This window comes from Dendrobates tinctorius, unplaced genomic scaffold (genome assembly GCF_039654945.1).
Source record: "Dendrobates tinctorius isolate UK_male_01 unplaced genomic scaffold, ASM3965494v1 ptg000016l, whole genome shotgun sequence".
Taxonomy (NCBI): domain Eukaryota; kingdom Metazoa; phylum Chordata; class Amphibia; order Anura; family Dendrobatidae; genus Dendrobates; species Dendrobates tinctorius.
Window position 1 is genome coordinate 20398574 of NW_027361684.1, and position 21893 is coordinate 20420466.

Genomic DNA, 21893 nt, shown 5'->3' on the forward strand with positions numbered 1-21893 from the left:
GACAACTAGTTCTTCACTTCTCCAGGGCAAACCTTTTCCCCCAGACCATTGGCTGGTGGTCACAACCGATGCCAGCCTCCTCGGCTGGGGAGCGGTCTTTCGTCATCACACGACCCAGGGGCGGTGGTCTTCGCAAGCGGCACGCCTCCCGATCAACCTGTTAAAAATTCGGACAATCCGGCTAGCTCTGCAACAGTTTCATCACCTTCTAGCAGGCCGCCCTGTTCGGATTCAATCAGACAACGCCACGGCTGTGGCTTACATAAATCATCAGGGGGGCACCCACAGCAGGGCAGCCATGCACGAGGTAGGGAACGTTCTTCACTGGGCCGAGAGAAGCCACTCGGCGATGTTGGCTGTCCACATCCCGGGTGTAGAGAACTGGGCGGCAGACTTACTCAGCTGGCGGGGTCTCGCGTCCGGGGAATAGTCACTACACCCCGAGGTCTTCCGGCAAATTATCCAGCATTGGGGAACGCCGGATGTGGACCTCCAGGGTGAACGCCAAGGTGCCCGCGTTTGTCGCTCGGTCCCGGGACCCGCAGGCAATTGCTGTGGAAGCATTGGTTCTGCCATGGAACCAGTTTCGCCTCCCGTAGCTATTTCCCCCGCTGCCACTACTTCCGAGAGTCATCAAGAAGATCAAGGCAGAAGGGGGTTCCAGTGATTCTGCTGGCCCCAGATTGGCCTCGTCGGGCGTGGTACGCAGACCTCGTACAGCTACTCGCCGACGTTCCCTGGCGCCTGCCAGAGCGCCCAGACCTACTTTCCCAGGGCCTGATCTACCACCCGAACTCGGGGGCCCTGTGTTTCACGGCTTGGCCGTTGAATCTCGGATTCTTACCCAGGCTGGGTTCGGCCGCAATGTGGTTGCTACAATGGCTAGTGCCTGGAAGCCTGCCTCAGCACGTATTTATCACTACACCTGGAAGGTTTTCTTCACCTGGTGTCGGGACCACGGTTCTCCACTGAGATTTTCTATTCCCAACATCTGAGCCTTTCTCCAGTCTGGCCTAGACTCAGGCTTGGCCCCATGTTCCCTCAGGAGACAAATATCGGCCTTATCCATCCTGTTTCAGCACAGGATTGCTACCAATCTGCAAGTAAAGACTTTCATCCAGGGAGTCTCCGACTTGGTACCTCCCTATAGGGCGCCCCTGGACGCCTGGGACCTTAACCTGGTCCTAAATGTTCTGCAGGAAGCTCCATTTGAACCGCTACAGGATGTCTCTTTAGTATACCTTTCCTGGAAGGTAGTGTTTCTTGTGGCGATAACATCAATCAGGCGGGTCTCGGAGCTGGCAGCTCTCTCCTGCCGAGCCCTGTTTCTGATCTTCCACAAGGATAAGGTGGTTCTCAGACCAGCTCCTCCTTTTCTGCCGAAGGTCGTTTCCTCATTTCACATTAATGAGGATATTGTCTTGCCCTCTTTTTGTCCAGCACGGGTACACCGTGTGGAAAAGGCTCTTCATACGTTGGACCTGGTAAGAGCTCTCAGGAGGTACGTGTCACGGACGGCACCCTTTCGTCAGACAGACACGCTGTTCGTGCTCCCCGAGGGGCGCAGGAAGGGACTCGCTGCCTCAAAATAGACCATAGCCAGGTGGATTCGTTTGACTATTCAGGAGTCTTACCGCATCAGAGGTGCTTCAGTTCCAGCAGGGATCAGAGCGCACTCTACTCGGGGAGTGGGCACCTCTTGGGCTCTTCGGCACCAGGCATCGGCGGAACAGGTTTGCAAGGCAGCAACCTGGTCCAGCTTGCACACATTCGCCAAGCACTACAATATCCATACTCAGGCTTCAGCAGATGCGAGCCTGGGTAGGATTCTCCAAGCAGCGGTGGAGCACCTCTAGGACAGGAGGTTCATGTAGCTTGGATCGGTGAGTCGTCTCCCCACCCAGGGACTGCTTTAGGACGTCCCACAGTCCTGTGTCCCCCAATGAGGCGACGGAGAAACATGGATTTTTGTGGTAAACTCACCGTAAAATCCTTTTCTCCGAGACGCTCATTGGGGGGGACACAGCACCCACCCTGATAGCCAATTGGCTCTTGTTCACTTTGTTTATTAATATGTATTTATAATACTAGGTCGGTTTTCTAGACATGTTGTCACCTGCATTAAGGTTGATTTTGTCTTTTGTGATCTCCTACTGCTTTTGCACCAAACTGGTTTCGCCTGCAACCGAGGCGAGGGTGTATACTGCGGAGGAGGAGCTAACCTTTTTTTCATTCACTTAGTGTCAGCCTCCAGGCGGCAGTAGCATACATCCACAGTCCTGTGTCCTCCAATGAGCGTCTCGGAGAAAAGGATTTTTGATCACAAAAATCCATGTTTTTTTTAACAGGAATCATGCATACAAGGATAGCGGATTAGGAGCCATGCATACCAGGACAGTACGGGGGAGCCACGCATACAATGACAGAGATGGGGGAGCCATGCATACCAGGACAGGGACGGGGGAGCCATGCATACCAGGACAGGGACGGGGAGCCATGCATACCAGAACAGGGATGGGAGAGCCATGCATACCAGGACAGGGACGGGGGAGCCATGCATACCAGGACAGGGATGGGGGAGCCATGCCAGGGACGGGGGAGCCATGCATGCCAGGACAGGGACTGGGGAGCCATGCATGCCAGGACAGGGACGGGGGAGCCATGCATGCCAGGACAGGGACGGGGGAGCCATGCTTGCCAGGACAGGGACGGGGGAGCCATGCTTGCCAGGACAGGGACGGGGGAGCCATGCTTGCCAGGACAGGGACGGGGGAGCCATGCTTGCCAGGACAGGGACGGGGGAGCCATGCTTGCCAGGACAGGGACGGGGGAGCCATGCTTGCCAGGACAGGGACGGGGGAGCCATGCTTGCCAGGACAGGGACGGGGGAGCCATGCTTGCCAGGACAGGGACGGGGGAGCCATGCTTGCCAGGACAGGGACGGGGGAGCCATGCTTGCCAGGACAGGGATGGGGGAGCCATGCTTGCCAGGACAGGGACGGGGGAGCCTTGGATACAATGACAGGGACGGGAAGCCATTCATACCTGGATAGGGATGAGGGGACAATGCATACCCGGCTTATACTCAGGTCGGCTTATACTCAAGTATATACGAGTATGTACTCTATTTAATATTCCCCTTATGAGATTGAAGCTGCTACATAGAAGGGCTTTAGCACTGCTATGTATAGCAAAAATCATGATCTCTTATGAATGCCGGCCACGAGCCAGAGTTCACAACGGGATAGTAATGACAGGCACGGGGGTCTTCAGTAGACTCCCAGCTTTCATGACAGCCCATTGGCACTCCTCGATCACGTGACAGGAGTGCCGATGGGCGGGATGAATGACACTCTCCTGTCTGGTTCATGTCAAATCCCATTGTCAGTGATTGACGGCGGGCTTTATATCCAACATAAGATAGAGAATCTTTAGCAAGACGACTCCTAAAAATTAATTACTAAAAGGGCGAATTCAGATTTCAGTGTGGTTTTTTTTTTTGTTTTTTTTTTCTCAAACATGAAAAAATGAACAGATTTTTATCAGTGTGCTGAATCCGGTTTTCCTGAGTGTTTGGTCAGGGAGTCTGTTTTTAACATCTAAAAGTAACTAAAGGAAAAGGAGCAACACCAGGAAGTTGTAAGAGAGGAGTGCGAGCTGAGTCCATTCCATAGTTACCAACAAATATGGAGAGTCATGTAGCACATCCGGTGAAAATGAACCTTTCATTAACCCTTGGATTGGGTTGATAAACTGTCCACAAAAAACACGGACATGTGAACAGCTCCATTGATTATAATGGGCAGATGTTCTCTCCGTGACAATATGGATGGGGCTTATAGTACTTCCAGATGTAGAAAAAGAAATCCTCAGCAATTTTCAGATGTTTGGCATCCAGTATAAATCCCACGACAAATCAGCAGCACAAATAATATGCTGTGAGCTTGAGCATGTGCGGCACCCTTTCCACCTTTATATCCTAAACACCATCCAAATGTATTGTCCCACAAATTGTGGTGGGGGATCCACATGGCTAATCTGTAATGTCTGAATTTTCACACTAACATTGACAACATATGAAGCTGTTGAGTTCTGTTCTTGAGACCGGCCGGGGCCATCAGGGCAGCGTGTTCAGTACCCGGATGGTAAGTGTTGGACGTGTGGAACTGATCTAACTGTTCTTGTAAAATTTCACTTGTTACTGAAGTGCTGTTGTGAATTCTATTGGCATATTACCACAATGTTACATTTATTGGAAAATGGGTTCAAATAATTTTACGCCAGTTTTAAGCACCTAAAAGTTGTTTGAGTTTTTCTTGTGCCGTTCCTTGGTAGGTTGGATTGGCTGGAGTCTGAAACTGCAAAGCGATTGCAACAACTTGACAATCTCTACAAGGAGGAAATAGCCCATTTACGGGATCTTAGGTGAGCGGTAAAAATAGTAAGTACAGACAGATGTTATATCAAATGCATCTGTATGATGGACATAATGGACTAAATTATCGGTTAATAGCTTCTGCTATAAAGCAAGTGCCACGACGGGCCCCCTGACAGCTGCCTATGATGCCACGACGGGCCCCCTGACAGCTGCTTATGCCACGACGGGCCCCCTGACAGCTGCCTTTGATACCATGACGGGCCCCCTGACAGCTGCCTATGATGCCACGACGGGCGGTTGATTTTAGCCAATGACTCGTTTATACAACGATCATCTTTACATGATTTTCCTATGTATTCCTTCTCTTTTATTACTGTTCTGTAGGAGGGAAGCCCATGCTGCCACAAGGTTGCCGTATGCCCACAGTATGGGCAGTAATGTCACTGGACATCAGGTAGAACATGACTTTCCTTGAATCACTTCATATAACCTCTGATGGCCACAGATTGCTGAACTCGCTATAAAGTAATGTTTGTTTGCAATCAGTTGGCGAAGGACATGTCTTCAGCAACAGAAAAAGATGAGAGTCTGCAGGATCGGAGTCTGGCCAGCAGGGTGGAGTATTCACCTAGTTTTCAACAACCTGATGAATTGGAGGCTATATTCCAAAAAATGGAGGAAATGGAGGTAAAGCATCAATAATGATGCACCAATTTGGTAACAATGAGTCCAATCAAGTGGCCATGAATTCATGTATACTACCATACTACACTGTGGGCACAATTATTAGGTAACTTGTGTCTCTGATGATTACTTTTATTGAACAACTACAATGCTGTTGGTCAATCTAAAACAATTATCCTGAAACCTGAATATTTAAAGGGGTTGTCCTAGTAGTGGAAACTAAATGTTCGGCCCCGATAAAATAATAAAGCCTATACTTGCCTCCTGTGCCGGCTCTGTTCCCGCGTTGTTGACACTCACTCGCCCCGGGGCTCTCGTGCGGTGTTGTGACCCATGATGCTCAGCGCTCAATCAGCACTGACGTTACTGTTCACCTTCGGACAAACTGAACATGAAAAGGAAGTCAGGAATTGACTCCAGCCCGGACTGCCTCTTCATGTTCAGTTTGTCCGAAGGTGGAGACACTGACGTCAGTGCTGATTGGATGCCAGGCATCGCGTGTCATTCCACCACATCACAGCCCCTGAAACGGAGCCGGCATAGGTGATGGATGAGTATAGGCTTTGTTTTATTGTAGCCGAACATTTAGTTTAAGAAGGGGTTGTCCTAGTAGTGGACAACCCCTTTAAGAAAGTAAAAGTGAGGTTTTGTCTTGGAATAAAATCGGAGTGCAGAATTATTGGGCAACTAAATGAAAATTGTAAATATCCCATCTCAATTGTTTCTTTTCGTCTTTTAAAGTGAGACTAATGACCAAACAACTCCATGCACAAAACTACATTTCTTACATTTAAAAAGATCAGTGACCAAAACAGCCCCTGTTTTTCTCAGTAGGAATAATAATCCTTCCATCCATGGAGTCCGTCAGTTTATTAATCTGTTGACTATCAGCTTTTTGGGCAGCACCAACCACGGCCTCCCAGACACTGATCAGTGAGGTGACCGTTTTCTTTTGCTGTAAATCTGACTAAGTAAGACCCAAAAGTTCTCAATAGGGATTAGGTCAGGTGAGGAAGGGGCTGGGTCCTTATTATTAAATCCTTTACTGGCAGCCGAGCAGTGGAGACTTTGATGCTGCGATAGAGCATTGTGCTGCATACAAATCACAGTTTTCTTGAGAGATTTCGTCTTTTTCCTGTACTGCTTGAAGAAAGTACATTCTAAAAACGTTAATAATCCCAGCCCATAGCAGTACCCCACCTCCACCTTGCTGGTGTCTGTGGAAGTGGAGGTCTGTGCCCACTTCTGATCCAGTGATGGGTCCGTCCATCTGGTCCTTCAGGAGTCACTCTGATCTCATCAGTAGTGATGAGCGCAAGTGCTCATTACTTGAGTTTTCTGAGGGCGCTCGAGTGAGATGTTCTCATCTCCTCGGCCACATGTTTTGCAGCTGTTAAACAGTCACAAAACATGTGGGGATTGCATGACAAACACAGGCAATCACCACGTTTTGTAGCTGTCCAACAGCTGCAAAATATGCAGCCGTGGGGATCCAAACATCTCACTCGAGAACCTGCAATGTTCCATCTGTCCATAAAACCTTTGAAAAATCTGTCTTCAGATATTTCTTGCCCCAGTCTTGACGTTTTTACCTTCTGTCTTGCTCAGTGGTGGTCAGGCTTCAGCCTCTTATCTCGGCCATGTCTGACCACTGAACACTTTGTACTTCTGGGCCTCCCGGTAGGTTACAGTTCTGGAATATGGCAGCACTGGAGGTTAATGGGTTTATGTTTGTTTCTACTGAAATCTTTAGCCGCTAATGAGCGGCTTTGTTTCTCATCACGTTTTTTGTGACCCTGTTAACTATTTGATGGTTCTGCAATCTCGCCCCATCATCTTAGCAATTTCAAGGGTGCTGCAACCTTCTATAAGACTTGTAACAATTTCTGACTTTTCCTAGTCAGTTATATCTTTTTTTCTTTGCCCATTTTGCCTGAGGATAACCAACTGCCTAATAATTCTGCACACCTTGATAAAAGGGCGTTTTATCCTTAGGCCTCACCCTCCTCATTACACAAATACACATCACCTGATCTGCTTCATCCAATACACTGCGTTCCAAATTATTATGCAAATTGGATTTAAGTGTCATAAAGATGTAATTTTTTGTTTTTCAAATAAACTCATAGATGGTATTGTGTATCAGGGCTCTTTGGATCACTGAAATCAATCTCAAATTCTTATGATAATTAGTTTACCAGGTGAGCCCAATTAAAGGAAAACTACTTAAGAATGATGTTCCACATTATTAAGCAGGGCACAGGTTTCAAGGAATTTAGGAAAGAAAAAGGACCTCTCTGCTGCTGAAAAGCATCAAATAGTGCAATGCCTTGGTCAAGAGATGAAAACATTAGATATTTCCCAAAAATGTAAACGTGACCATCGTACTGTTAAGAGATTTGTGGTTGATTCTGAGCACAGACATGTTTGTGCTGATAAAGGCAGAATGAGGAAGGTTTCTGCCAGGCAAGTTCATCGGATTAAGAGAGCAGCTGCTAAAAAGCCATTACAAACCAGCAAACAGATATTTAAAGCTGCTGGTGCCTCTGGAGTCCCTCGAACCTCATGGTGTAGGATCCTTCAAAGGCTTGCTGTGGTGCATAAAGCTACTATTCGGCCACCCCTAAAAAGTGTTCACAAGCAGAAATTGTAGCAGTGGGTCCAGACATACATGAAGACTATTTTTCATACAGTCTTGTTTACTGATGAGTGTCGAGCAACCCTGGATGGTCCAGATGGATGGTTGGTGGATGGCCACTATGTCCCAACAAGGCTGTGACTTCAGCAAGGAGGAGGAGGAGTCATGTTTTGGGCCGGAATCATGGGGAAACAGCTGGTAGGGCTCTTTAAGGTTCCTGAAGGTGTGAAAATGACCTCTGCAAAGTACTGTATATAGAGTTTCTGACTGACAGCTGTCTTCCATGGTATAAAAAGCAGAAATGTGCCTTCAGGAGCAAAATCCTCTTCATGCATGACAATGCACCATCTCATGCTGCAAAGAATACCTCTGAGTCATTGACTGCTATAGGCATAAAAGGAGATAAACTCATGGTGTGGCCACCATCTTCCCCTGACCTCAACCCTGTAGAGAACCTTTGGAGTATCATCAAGCAAAAGATCTATGAGGGTGGGAGGCAGTTCATATCAAAACAGCAACTCTGGGAGGCTATTCTGACTTCATGCAAAGAAATCCAAGCAGAAACTCTCCAAAAACTCCCAAGTTCAATGGATGCAAGAATTGTGAAGGTGATGTCACAGAAGGGTTCCTATGATAGCATGTAACTTGGCCTGTTAGGATGTTTTGGAGTTAAATAGCTTTTTTGTTCAGTGAATGTGACCTCCTAATGCTGCAAATTCCACAAATGAACATTTTCAGTTCTTTAAAACAGATCAAATGTTTAGAAATTCTACTGTGCCTAATAATTTGGAACAGTGCAATTTGAGTTTTTATTCATTTTGGAGATTATACTGTTATCATTGGGAGGTTTCTTCAATAAAATTTGATGTATACTCTAACGGGTGATGACTTTTATTAGACTGACTGTCATTTGTACTGACTATTTAGGAAAATCATAGAAAAATGTCATTTGCTTAATAATTTGGAACACAGTGTAAACATTGAAGGTGGAAAATCTGCAGAAAAATGATGATGTGGTCAAAATACTCTTATGTCCAATAATTCTGCACACAGTGTACATCTTGGCATTTTCCCAAGCACAGACTAGCAGACTTCTATAAATATGCATAAAAAAATGCCAACTGTATAAAATTTAGATTTGGTAACCAAATAGAGTAAAAACAACTCAGGTAATGGTCAGGCGACATCGGCGGAGGTAAGAGCGTAGAAATAAGAACTTAACCAGGTGGCCAAAAATAGATGTACATATGTATAAATGACAATACATGAAATGTAATAAATTTGAAACACAACAATAAAATGGCCAGTGTTTAGGCATGGAAACAGTGCTTATTATGTAGGCAAAATATATTATCAAGGACAAGCTAATGTATAGAAAAGCATAGATCAAAGTAAGGTGGCATAATGTCGCTTATACATCATAAGTGAAGAAGAGAGTATCTCCACGTACAATATATTGCAGCATGCCCAAGATAATGTGCTATAAACTGTATGGAAACTCAACCGGGCAGCATCTATACACATTTCTCTGTATATTTGTTGGTCAGTGGACGGTCTATTTAAATCCATGTAATGGCAGCCTTTCATTTTTTACTCTTCGCAACGACAGCACCCACTGGAGGTATCGGATCCGCCCATTTGGAACAGGAAACCCTACAGGAAAGATAAAAGGGGCGGTCCGCCTTTCCTCCTCAGTTTTGGTTTCCTGTTCCAAATGGAGCAGGATCCTGCAGGATCTTACCTGGGCCATGCATCCGCCTGTGCGGTCTCTTCGGGAACGGCAGGGGCTGCGGTCCGGAAGCAGCGTCGGGGGAGACTCCGTTTGACGGCTCCCCCCTCGTCTGGTGGCATAGTGGTAATGGCCGGGTCCGGGGAGGGCCGCCCGGTCTTACCAGGGAGCGCGCCGGTCCGGCATCCGGGAGATCCCCCCCCCATCCCCATCGGTGGGGGTATAGCATGGATGGTGAGGCCATGTGCGCGCGAGCCGCGCGTGTCAAGAGCGGTGGCGCGGGTGCGGGCCGGCGCCCGACGCTCCTATACCCCGGAAGTAATGGTTGAACTTCCGGGGTAAGATGCACCAGGGACCGCAGCGCCAGGACAGAGACTGCCCGCAGGAGCGAGGCAGCAGAAACCCGATCCAAACCGTCTCAGCCATCCGAACCGGTATTAAGCTTCACTGGGTGAGTGTGCAAAGCATATGCTCTACCTATTAAGCTAACCTCCTCTCCTCCCCTCCCCCCCCCCTCCCCCCTCTCTTTACCTTTGACCTCCCGCTTCAGTCAAAGAAAAAAGGAAAAACAAAACATAAAGAATGCGCATTATGTTCAGAGCCTCTCCCTGACTCCTACCCCAAAAAACTCTGCAAACAATGCATTAAAGAGACCAGGCAGGGGTCGACGATATCTTCTCAGGATATCCGAGCCATAATTAGGGAGGAAATACAAGCCATCAACCGCGCCAGCACTCCCGCAGAGTCCAGTCATAGAAAACAGGTTATTGTTAGTTCAGAGTCAGAGGAAGAACAGGAGTTAAACTCGGGCTCCGCATCCACGTCCTCATCATCATCCTCGGAAGTGGAAGGACGCGCATGTTTTCCACTGGACAGCGTAGATAACCTGGTAAAAGCGGTTAGAAATACTATGGGGTGTGAAGAGGAAAGGGGAGCCCAGACCGCGCAAGACATTATGTTTGCGGGATTGGCAGAGAAAAAGAGGAGATCATTTCCAGTGATACCGGCAATTAAAGATCTCATCAAAAGAGAGTGGGAAAAACACGACCAGAGGGGTTTTCTCCCATCCGCTTCAAAATGGAAGTACCCGTTCACTGATGAAGATCTATTAAAATGGACTAAAATACCAAAGGTGGACGCTGTCATATCCTCCACTTCCAAACAAACCTCGATCCCGGTCGAGGACGCAGGATTGTTAGCAGACCCATTGGACCGAAAGGCTGAATCTTCGCTCAAAAGGTCCTGGGAATCTACCACCGGGGTATTCAAACCCGCAATAGCCAGCACATGTACTGCTAGGTCAATGCTGGTATGGCTAGATCAATTAGACCAGCAGATTGAGCAAAGAGTGTCAAGGGAGAAACTGCGTGCAGCCATCCCGTTGATAAGAGGGGCAGCTGCCTTTATGGCAGACGCTTCAGCGGACACCCTAAGACTGGCAGCAAGGTCGGCAGCCCTGGTGAATAACGCCAGACGCGCACTTTGGATAAAGAGCTGGAAAGGGGATGCACAGTCAAAATCAAAAATTAGTGCAACCCCATGCGAGGGTGAGTTCCTCTTCGGAAAAGCCTTAGACGAAATTCTCGCCAAGGCAAAAGAAAGAAAAAAGGCCTTCAGTGATTCTCCCATTCCGTTTTATAGGAAAACCTTTAAAAGACGGCCATTCGGGAGAAGAAGACAATCGGACAGAACGAGATGGGCCACGAAAGACGAAAAGCAGAAGGGTACCATCTTCAGAGGGCCAACATATAGGAGAGATAAAAATTAAAAGTTTAGACCCACCAGTTGGGGGCAGATTAAAATTTTTTTTTACCAAATGGGAACAAATAACGTTAAACCCATGGATTTTGAATATAATCAAGGAAGGAATAAAGATTGAATTCCTTCGAATCCCCTATGAGTTCTTTGTTATAACTCGCCTTAATTCCTCACTTCAGCAAAAGGCTCTCGAAGACGAGATTCGAGTCCTGCTAGCTAAAAAAGTTTTAGTTGAAGTCCCTGAGGAACAACAGGGTAGAGGCTTTTACTCTCCCCTGTTTTTGGTGTCTAAACCAGACGGTACATTTAGAACCATTATTAATTTAAAGAAGCTAAATTCATTTATAAAAAACTATAAGTTCAAAATGGAATCAATCAGATCCACTATAAAGCTTCTTTTCCCAAATTGCGTAATGGCAGGGATTGATTTAAAAGATGCTTATTATCATCTCCCTATACACAACAGATTCCAGAAATACCTAAGAGTCGCAGTGGAAGTCGAGGGAAAGATTCATCATTTTCAATACGCGGCAATGCCCTTCGGGCTTTCCACGGCACCAAGAATATTTACCAAGGTGATGGCAGAAGTGATGGCCTACCTTCGCCAAAAGGACACACTAATTGTGCCATATCTAGACGACTTCCTAGTAATTGGGAATTCAGTCAAACAATGTACTGAACGCGTGACTGACGCAATCTCCTCTTTTCAGAGCCTTGGCTGGATCATCAATATCCAAAAGTCCAGACTCGATCCGCAATCTCTCCAGACATTTCTAGGATTCCAACTAGATTCCTTGACCCAGAGATGTCTACTACCCCAGGTAAAAATCATCCTCACAAAACAAAAAATACAAGCAGCTATAGATAAACCACGTGTATCCTTAAGGGGAGCAATGTCACTATTAGGATCACTAAATTCTTGCACCCCGGCAGTCCGGTGGGCCCAGTACCATGTCCGTACGCTACAACACCAGATCCTCCAGGAGGATAAGCGACATAGTGGTCATTTACAGAGCAAAATAACCCTGTCACAAGAAGTCTTGACTTCCCTAGAGTGGTGGTTAGACGATGACCATTTATGTTCAGGAGTTCCATGGGTTATAGTTCCATCCTGTATCGTAACCACCGATGCCAGTCCCCAGGGCTGGGGAGCCCACATGGAGAATGGGTTTTATCAGGGAAGGTGGAGTAAAGAGGAATGTGATTACTCATCTAATTTAAAAGAACTGACTGCAGTGTTCTATGCTCTATACAACTTCCTTCCGCAGCTCCAACAGAAGCATGTAATGATCCTGTCGGACAATACCACCACAGTGGCATATATAAACAGACAAGGAGGAACTCGATCAGAGACTCTGATGTCTTCAGCGGCAAGAATTTTAAACTTAGCAGAAAACTATTTTTTGTCCCTCTCGGCCCTTCATATAAGAGGCGAGAGCAATCAAAAGGCAGACTTCCTAAGCCGTCACACTCTACGACAAGGAGAGTGGTGCCTCAATCGGAAGGTCTTCAGGGACATAGTAGCCGCATGGGGACAACCCGAGGTGGATCTTTTCGCCACAAGGGAGAACAGGCAGGTAAAAACCTTTGCCTCCCTATCTCCGTCAGATCACCCAAACATACTGGACGCCTTTCTAGCTCCCTGGAATTTCAACCTAGCGTATGCGTTCCCTCCATTGATCCTCCTACCTCAAGTAATTCGGAAGATCAGAGACGACAAAGCAAAAATAATCTTAATAGCACCGTTCTGGCCAAAAAGACCGTGGTTTTCGTGGCTGCAGATTATGTCGATAACAGATCCTTGGGTCCTTCCGACTGCCAATCTACTCTCCCAGGGCCCCTTTTTCCACCCTCAAGTGCTCAGCTTGCACTTGACGGCGTGGAATTTGAGAGGCAGTTATTAAGGACAAGAGGATTCTCGGAGTCCTTAATTGCTACACTACTACAAAGTAGAAAACAGTCCACAACCCAGATTTACACTAGAATATGGAAAAAATTTCTTCAATTCCATACAGTACCTCATACAACAGAAGTTCCGATAATCCCAATCTTGGAATTTCTGCAGAAGGGGAAAGACTTAGGCTTAGCAGTAAATACACTGAGAGTACAAATATCGGCATTAGGAGCACTATATGGCCATAATATAGCGGGCAACAAGTGGATAACTCGTTTTATTACAGCATGTGAACGAATAGCTCCAATCCACATACCCTCCGTCCCTACATGGGATCTAAATCTGGTCTTAGACGCCCTAACGGTAGACCCCTTTGAGCCGATCGACACAATACCCTTCAAATACTTAGCACTTAAAATGGCCCTCTTAGTATCACTGACCTCAGCTAGAAGAGTGGGTGATATTCAGGCCTTGTCAATAGATCCACCTTTTTTCCAAGAATACCAAGACAGATTAGTATTAAAACCTGACCCTGCCTACCTGCCAAAAGTGGCAACAAAATACCATAGATCTCAGGAGATACTCCTCCCAACCTTCTATAAAAATCCCTCTACTCCGGAAGAGCAGAAGTTCCATACTCTGGACGTCAAAAGAACTGTCCTAAAATATATTGAGAGGTCCAACAGTTGGAGGCAGAGTAGGGCCCTATTTGTTTCATTTCAGGGCTATAAGAAGGGGTATGGAGTCACGAAGAGCACCATTTCCCGGTGGATCAGAGAGGCCATTCGTTTAGCCTACTCCGCAAAAAACGAAGATCCTCCAGGGAACATCAGGGCGCATTCCACCAGAGCAATGGCAACCTCTTGGGCGGAAAAGGGAGATGTTCCGATTGAAACTATATGTAAGGCGGCAGTTTGGTCATCCCCTTCTACCTTCTATAAGCACTACAGACTTGATCTGTCATCAACCTCTGACTTAAGCTTTGGCAGGACTATCCTTGGCACGGTGGTCCCACCCAGGTGATGGTCTCTGGAATCTCTCCAGTGGGTGCTGTCGTGGCGAAGAGTAAAAAGCCGGATTACTTACCGGTAATGCTCTTTTAATGAGTCCACGACAGCACCCGTTCACTTCCCCCCCTAAAGATATCAATAGTTAAAGTATTACCAAATAATGGATAAGAAAGATGTTAAAATAAGAGAACATTGCCTAATCCTTGGCGGTCCTTCTGGTACTCTGAAACGTAAAACTGAGGAGGAAAGGCGGACCGCCCCTTTTATCTTTCCTGTAGGGTTTCCTGTTCCAAATGGGCGGATCCGATACCTCCAGTGGGTGCTGTCGTGGACTCATTAAAAGAGCATTACCGGTAAGTAATCCGGCTTATTGATTTTGTCTAAGGTATAATTTTTATATGTTATGGCCTTAACAAACCCACTAATAAATGCTGTAAATGGTTTTAAAGTACGTGTGATTCTTCTAATAAGTAACAATTTTACCTCTAGAAATACCAAGAAGCTGTTCGGCAGAGGTTCACTCAAATAGTTTATTCAGACCCTGAATTCTGGGCACAAGAGGAAAAGGGTTAGTTAACCGATCTCATAGTTTTTGGGGTTTTTTTCTTTCTCTTTTTGCCCTTTGATATGTCCTATTTTTTTTTTCTTTTTGACTCATTGTGAGATCCTCTTACTACAGAAAGATGTAATGCAGTCGTTGTCCAGAGACCTCATTCTCCTCACCCCATGAGGATCACCAAACCCATAGGACAACGGGAGCCGGTGGTGGATATTCTACTAGAGGAGCCTTATGAAGGAGAGTAAGTAGAGAGAGCCGTCATTAAAATATACTGATGGAGGACAACCTCATCTGTCAATATATTGTGCATTGTTACCATCCTGCCTTATGTAGTCTCTGTCGCCGCGCGCCTTCTCTCTCTGTCGCCGCGCGCCTTCTCTCTGTCGCCGCGCGCCTTCTCTCTATGTCGCCGCGCGCCTTCTCTCTATGTCGCCGCGCGCCTTCTCTCTATGTCGCCGCGCGCCTTCTCTCTCTGTCGCCGCGCGCCTTCTCTCTCTGTCGCCGCGCGCCTTCTCTCTGTCGCCGCGCGCCTTCTCTCTGTCGCCGCGCGCCTTCTCTCTGTCGCCGCGCGCCTTCTCTCTCTCGCCGGCGCCTTCTCTCTCTGTCGCCGCGCGCCTTCTCTCTCTGTCGCCGCGCGCCTTCTCTCTCTGTCGCCGCGCGCCTTCTCTCTCTGTCTCCCCGCGCATTCTCTCTGTCGCCCCGCGCCTTCTCTCTGTCGCCCCGCGCCTTCTCTCTCTGTTGCCGCGCGCCTTCTCTCTCTGTCGCCGCGCGCCTTCTCTCTCTGTCGCCGCGCGCCTTCTCTCTCTGTCGCCGCGCGCCTTCTCTCTCTGTCGCCGCGCGCCTTCTCTCTCTGTCGCCGCCCGCCTTCTCTCTCTGTCGCCGCGCGCCTTCTCTCTCTGTCGCCGCGCGCCTTCTCTCTCTGTCGCCGCGCGCCTTCTCTCTCTGTCGCCGCGCGACTTCTCTCTCTGTCGCCCCGCGCCTTCTCTCTCTGTCGCCCCGCGCCTTCTCTCTCTGTCGCCCCTCGCCCTCTCTCTGTCGCCCCGCGCCTTCTCTCTGTCGCCGCGCGCCTTCTCTCTCTGTCGCCGCGCGCCTTCTCTCTCTGTCGCCGCGCGCCTTCTCTCTCTGTCGCCGCGCGCCTTCTCTCTGTCGCCGCGCGCCTTCTCTCTCTGTCGCCGCGCGCCTTCTCTCTCTGTCGCCGCGCGCCTTCTCTCTCTGTCGCCGCGCGCCTTCTCTCTCTGTCGCCGCGCGCCTTCTCTCTCTGTCGCCGCGCGCCTTCTCTCTCTGTCGCCGCGCGCCTTCTCTCTCTGTCGCCGCGCGCCTTCTCTCTCTGTCGCCGCGCGCCTTCTCTCTCTGTCGCCGCGCGCCTTCTCTCTCTGTCGCCGCGCGCCTTCTCTCTCTGTCGCCGCGCGCCTTCTCTCTCTGTCGCCGCGCGCCTTCTCTCTCTGTCGCCGCGCGCCTTCTCTCTGTCGCCGCGCGACTTCTCTCTCTGTCGCCGCGCGCCTACTCTCTCTGTCGCCGCGCGCCTACTCTCTCTGTCGCCATGCGCCTTCTCTCTCTGTCGCCGCGCACCTTCTCTGTCGCCGCGCGCCTTCTCTCTCTGTCGCCGCGCGCCTTCTCTCTCTGTCGCCGCGCGCCTTCTCTCTCTGTCGCCGCGCGCCTTCTCTCTCTGTCGCCGCGCGCCTTCTCTCTCTGTCGCCGCGCGCCTTCTCTCTCTGTCGCCCCGCGCCTTCTCTCTCTGTCGCCCCTCGCCCTCTCTCTGTCGCCCCGCGCCTTCTCTCTCTCGCCGCGCGCCTTCTCTCTCTGTCGCCGCGCGCCTTCTCTCTCTGTCGCCGCGCGCCTTCTCTCTCTGTCGCCGCGCGCCTTCTCTCTCTGTCGCCCCGCGCCTTCTCTCTCTGTCGCCATGCGCCTTCTCTCTCTGTCGCCGCGCACCTTCTCTGTCGCCGCGCGCCTTCTCTCTCTGTCGCCGCGCGCCTTCTCTCTCTGTCGCCGCGCGCCTTCTCTCTGTCGCCGCGCGCCTTCTCTCTCTGTCGCCGCGCGCCTTCTCTCTGTCGCCGCGCGCCTTCTCTCTCTGTCGCCGCGCGCCTTCTCTCTCTGTCGCCGCGCGCCTTCTCTCTCTGTCGCCGCGCGCCTTCTCTCTCTGTCGCCGCGCGCCTTCTCTCTCTGTCGCCGCGCGCCTTCTCTCTCTGTCGCCGCGCGCCTTCTCTCTCTGTCGCCGCGCGCCTTCTCTCTCTGTCGCCGCGCGCCTTCTCTCTCTGTCGCCGCGCGCCTTCTCTCTCTGTCGCCGCGCGCCTTCTCTCTGTCGCCGCGCGCCTTCTCTCTCTGTCGCCATGCGCCTTCTCTCTCTGTCGCCGCGCACCTTCTGTCGCCGCGCGCCTTCTCTCTCTGTCGCCGCGCGCCTTCTCTCTCTGTCGCCGCGCGCCTTCTCTCTCTGTCGCCGCGCGCCTTCTCTCTCTGTCGCCGCGCGCCTTCTCTCTCTGTCGCCGCGCGCCTTCTCTCTCTGTCGCCGCGCGCCTTCTCTCTCTGTCGCCGCGCGCCTTCTCTCTCTGTCGCCGCGCGCCTTCTCTCTGTCGCCGCGCGCCTTCTCTCTCTGTCGCCGCGCGCCTTCTCTCTGTCGCCGCGCGCCTTCTCTCTCTGTCGCCATGCGCCTTCTCTCTCTGTCGCCGCGCGCCTTCTCTGTCGCCGCGCGCCTTCTCTCTGTCGCCGCGCGCCTTCTCTCTCTGTCGCCGGGCGCCTTCTCTCTGTCGCCGCGCGCCTTCTCTCTCTGTCGCCCCGCGCCTTCTCTCTCTGTCGCCCCGCGCCCCCTCTCTGTCGCCCCGCGCCTTCTCTCTGTCGCCGCGCGCCTTCTCTCTCTGTCGCCGCGCGCCTTCTCTCTCTGTCGCCGCGCGCCTTCTCTCTCTGTCGCCGCGCGCCTTCTCTCTCTGTCGCCGCGCGCCTTCTCTCTGTCGCCGCGCGCCTTCTCTCTCTGTCGCCGCCTGCCTTCTCTCTCTGTCGCCGCGCGCCTTCTCTCTCTGTCGCCGCGCGCCTTCTCTCTCTGTCGCCGCGCGCCTTCTCTCTCTGTCGCCGCGCGCCTTCTCTCTCTGTCGCCGCGCGCCTTCTCTCTCTGTCGCCGCGCGCCTACTCTCTCTGTCGCCCCGCGCCTACTCTCTGTCGCCCCGCGCCTACTCTCTGTCGCCGCGCGCCTTCTCTCTCTGTCGCCCCGCGCCTACTCTCTGTCGCCCCGCGCCTACTCTCTGTCGCCCCGCGCCTACTCTCTCTGTCGCCCCGCGCCTACTCTGTTTCAATACAAAGATAAATAAAATAGACTGTCATTTTATGACAGACCATACAGGGTTTGCGTTTAGACAGTATTTAATGGGTTAGAGCCCCGGACTACAATTCATGGTCGTATTAGAGATGTTATCACTGGTTTCTCTCTGGTTTTCCACAGCTCACTACAAATCCATAAAGAAGAGTTGGCTCGTCATTCTCCTCACATTGTCCAGCATCCTATAGACTGCACTAGGGGATTCTTGAGCCTTTCTGTTCCCACACAAATGCTGAAGAATATCCACAACTACACAGCAAATTTTGATCGACACCTTCGACTGACTTCCCATGAGGAAGTGGGAGACTTTAACCCATGGCACATCACAGAGAGGTAAATGATACATTAAAATGTGTTGGTAATTAATACCACAAGTGTCATGGTGATTCTGCATGTTTTGAATAGATCTCTGATATTCTGATTATGTGTGAAACAGTCTTCAAAAGGTTGTCCATTACCTGGACAGCCACCTTTCAAAATAAGTAGTCCCCCTTGTAAAATAAATATTTCATATACTCACTCCTTGCACCGGTGTCGGATTTTTCACAACAGCTGGCCTGTAAGTACTTGCACTCGGAGTCCCTTTTTCCAATTTCCAAGGCTTTTTACAGGGGTTATCCTGATTAGATCGGGGTCCTCCACTTTCTTCAAGCGTTATAGTCTATTAGGCCTAACGGTCAGATACTGTTGGCAGCTCTGAGGGCCACGGCAATCCAACAGTGCCAGATACCAATGGCGAGATAGGGGAGCCCCCCCACCTAATTATAAACCTAACCAGTTGAATAAATGGATCCTACACTCCCTCATAAGTAACTATTTTGATCTTTTTTGCAGCCTGGCAGAGGAACTCCTCGATGACGCCTTAGGCGAAGTAGCAGCAGAACTACATGACCTCTGTGGAGGCTACGCAGAAGCGGTCTTCACATCAGAGTTCATGGAGCCTACAGAAAACAACTAGTCTGTCAAACTGTAGCAAAGTCTTTTATCTGGAAGATTGTAAAATCAAAACTTTATATGGGCATTCTTTGTATCATCTGTTTTATAGGGAGATTAAGTGAGTGTCTAATATCATCTACCTCTTCTATGTTCTCCATTACTTATCGTGCTGGGGTGGGTCTAACACCCAGCACCCCCCATCTATCAGCAGCTTCTGGGGGTGGCCGGATCTAAACATTGACCATCAATGAACAGCTCAGCTGTGTTCAGTATATTGCTACTGCTTCCAGTTCCTACAAATCAGCTCCTATTCCAGGGAACAAAAGGAAACGAGCTAACAAACATATTTTATACACTTACATGATGTGCAAAAATATTTCATCAGTGTTGAGAACAAATAATGTTATGTGCACCTTTTAAATAGGAACTCTAAGTATTGTGTGAATATGGCTCTATTACTTCTTAATTTTTGTTTATGGGATTTTTATTTCTAGGTTTGAATTTTATACATGTTTGATCATTGAGTTCAAGTGGTTTCTGTTTTCCAAAGAATGATAACGTATCCTTAGTAAAGGCCGACAAAAGGGCAGTGCCGATCCTGTGAGGATCATTTACCCATTTATTGTTAACACCGCTATTTATAGAGCACGGCGCCACACACTTAGTAGTTGCTGTATCTGGTATTGCAGCTCAGTTCCTTTTGCTTGAATGGGAACAACCTTTGAAAATATTAGGCACCACCGCTATTTAACCCCTTCCCGCTAATGGATATACATGTACATCCTAATGGGGGGGGGGGGGGTAATGAACGTGATCACAGGGTGCCAGTGGATTTCTATGACAAACATCAAGGGCTTCTGCCTGTCATCTACCTCTGCCTATTGCATTCATCCATCCATTGGCAGGGACTTATAGCCTGCCTGACTATATAATCCTGCAATGCACTCCATAAGTAGTCCAGTACGTTATATAAGCAATCAAAAAATCACATATTCAAGTCCTCTGGTGGAACTAGTGAATATTGTAAAAAAAAAAATGTTTAAGTGGTCTATATAAAAAAAAAAAAAAAAAATTGCAGATTTAGTAATAGAAATTATTTATTTTGGAAACGAACACCCTAGACGTATACAGTTCTGGCAAACATTAAGAGACGACTTTCAAATGTTCAGTTTGTCCGATTTTCTCTTTATAGTTATATTTTTGAGTAAAAGGTAAATTGCTCTTTTATTTTATAAACTTTTGACAATGTGTCTCCGAGTTTCCAAGCACTATATTTTCTTTGTTTATTTTGATAAGGAGAAATGGTCAAAATTAAAAAAAAAAAATAACCCAGTGCTTTCAGACCTCAAATAATGCAAAGAAAACAGGTTCATAATCATTTAGAAACAACAATACTAATGTTTTAACTCAGGAAGAGTTCAGAAATCAATCTTTTGTGGAATAACCACGATTTTTAATCACAGCTTTCATGCGTCTTGGCATGCTTGCCACCAGTCTTTCACATTGGTACAAAAATGTAAGTTCTTCTTTGGCTTGTGACTATCCATCATCCTCTTGATTACATTCCAGAGGTTTTCAGTGGGGTTCATTTCTGGAGATTGGGTTGCCCATGACAGGGATTTGATGTGGTGGTCTCTTAATTTTTGCCAGAGCTGTATTTATCCGAACTGATAAAAGCCATAAAAATAAAGACGAACATCAGAATTGCTTTTTTGTTTATTTTTTTATGACTAAAAAGTCATGTGCATGATAAAATGTTACCATTAAAAACCACAATTTGTTCCACCAAGAGCAATTTCTCACACAACTCAACAGGAAAATAAAAAAGGTTATGAGTGTCAGAATGTAGGAAAAAAATATATAAAAAGTGTATTATTTTCCATCAAGGCTGAGAGTTAGACCCCAAGTAATCCAATACCTATACGAATGATAATGTTGCACTTAATCTGTTAGTTTCCGCAGGCAATAGCAAATATGGCAGTGGTGGTCCGCTTCCTAAAAAGTTGGCACAGCAAAAAAAAAAAAAAATGTACACAGCCCTTAAATGAAGCGTTGGACAGTCTTCATCATAAAAGCTCTTCATGCTTCATAGAAGGCAGATTTGTTGGTGTATGTGCACATAGATTTTTGAGGAGTTTTTGAAGCAGAAACTGAGAGGAAATTCTCCACATCCTCCTCAAAAACATATAGCTCCTCATACTTGGCGTTTCTGCTCATTTTCCACTGCAAAAATTTACTGATGTCTGTAGGCTTTACTGTTCAGGACAACGGCTTTTCTAGGATTGATTTAGCCAGAGTATGTATATCCCGAGTATGGATACTTTTTTAAGGAAGGCTTCACTATATTAAGTTGAATAACTGCAGGAAAATCCCTTAACATCATCAGTTTTGGATAATGATGTTTTTTTTTTTTTTTTAGACATTGTTCACATTAAATCCTGAAAATTTTAATGAAAAACTTTTTTGATAAATTGTTTTGTATTTATTCTTTTCATAAAATATTTTCTGCAAGCAGATGTTTTCTTGTTCTTTATTAATTCTTAGAGATTCATTAAGAAGGATCATAATTTATTGTCTATGCAAGTGTTTTCCTTGGACCCTCTTCATACGTCAGTCGGTACGAGTGGTGACAGTTTTCACACGTACCGGAGACACTTACACATGTAAACCCATGCAAGTGAATGGGTCTACGCATATGTCAGTGTGTTTCCACGGACCATGTGTCCGTGGACAAAACACTCGGACGTGTCTGTTTTTACCAGTAGCACGGGCTGCAAAACGTCCTGCACATGTGCACACTGATGACACACAGATGATATCAAGTGTAACATTTAAGAATAAAATTAAAAATCATATTATACTCGCCTTAACACCTAATCCCCTGAATCATAGAATCGTAGAGTTGAAAGGGACCTCCTGGGCCATGTGGTTCAACCCCCTGCGCAAAGCAGGATTCGCTAAATCATCCCAGTCAGATGTCTGTCCAGCCTCTGTTTGAAGACT

General features: G+C 48.2%; 1 protein-coding gene across 2 annotated transcripts in view; it reads left to right on the forward strand.

The window, feature by feature from the left end:
- Positions 1–21401, forward strand: part of KIAA0753 (KIAA0753 ortholog) — a 59410-nt gene extending 38009 nt beyond the window's left edge. Inside the window, exons 10-16 of one of the 2 annotated variants that reach the window (XM_073565563.1) lie at positions 4336–4425; positions 4763–4832; positions 4925–5065; positions 14581–14659; positions 14771–14891; positions 18078–18287; positions 18789–21401. In XM_073565563.1, the coding sequence (XP_073421664.1) occupies positions 4336–4425; positions 4763–4832; positions 4925–5065; positions 14581–14659; positions 14771–14891; positions 18078–18287; positions 18789–18912 (835 nt within the window). In that variant the 3' untranslated portion in view covers positions 18913–21401. Of the gene's footprint in view, positions 1–4335; positions 4426–4762; positions 4833–4924; positions 5066–14580; positions 14660–14770; positions 14892–18077; positions 18288–18788 lie in introns of those variants that run through there. The other variant, XR_012228895.1, reaches the window with a different exon arrangement.
- The last annotated feature ends 492 nt before the right edge of the window (positions 21402–21893 follow it).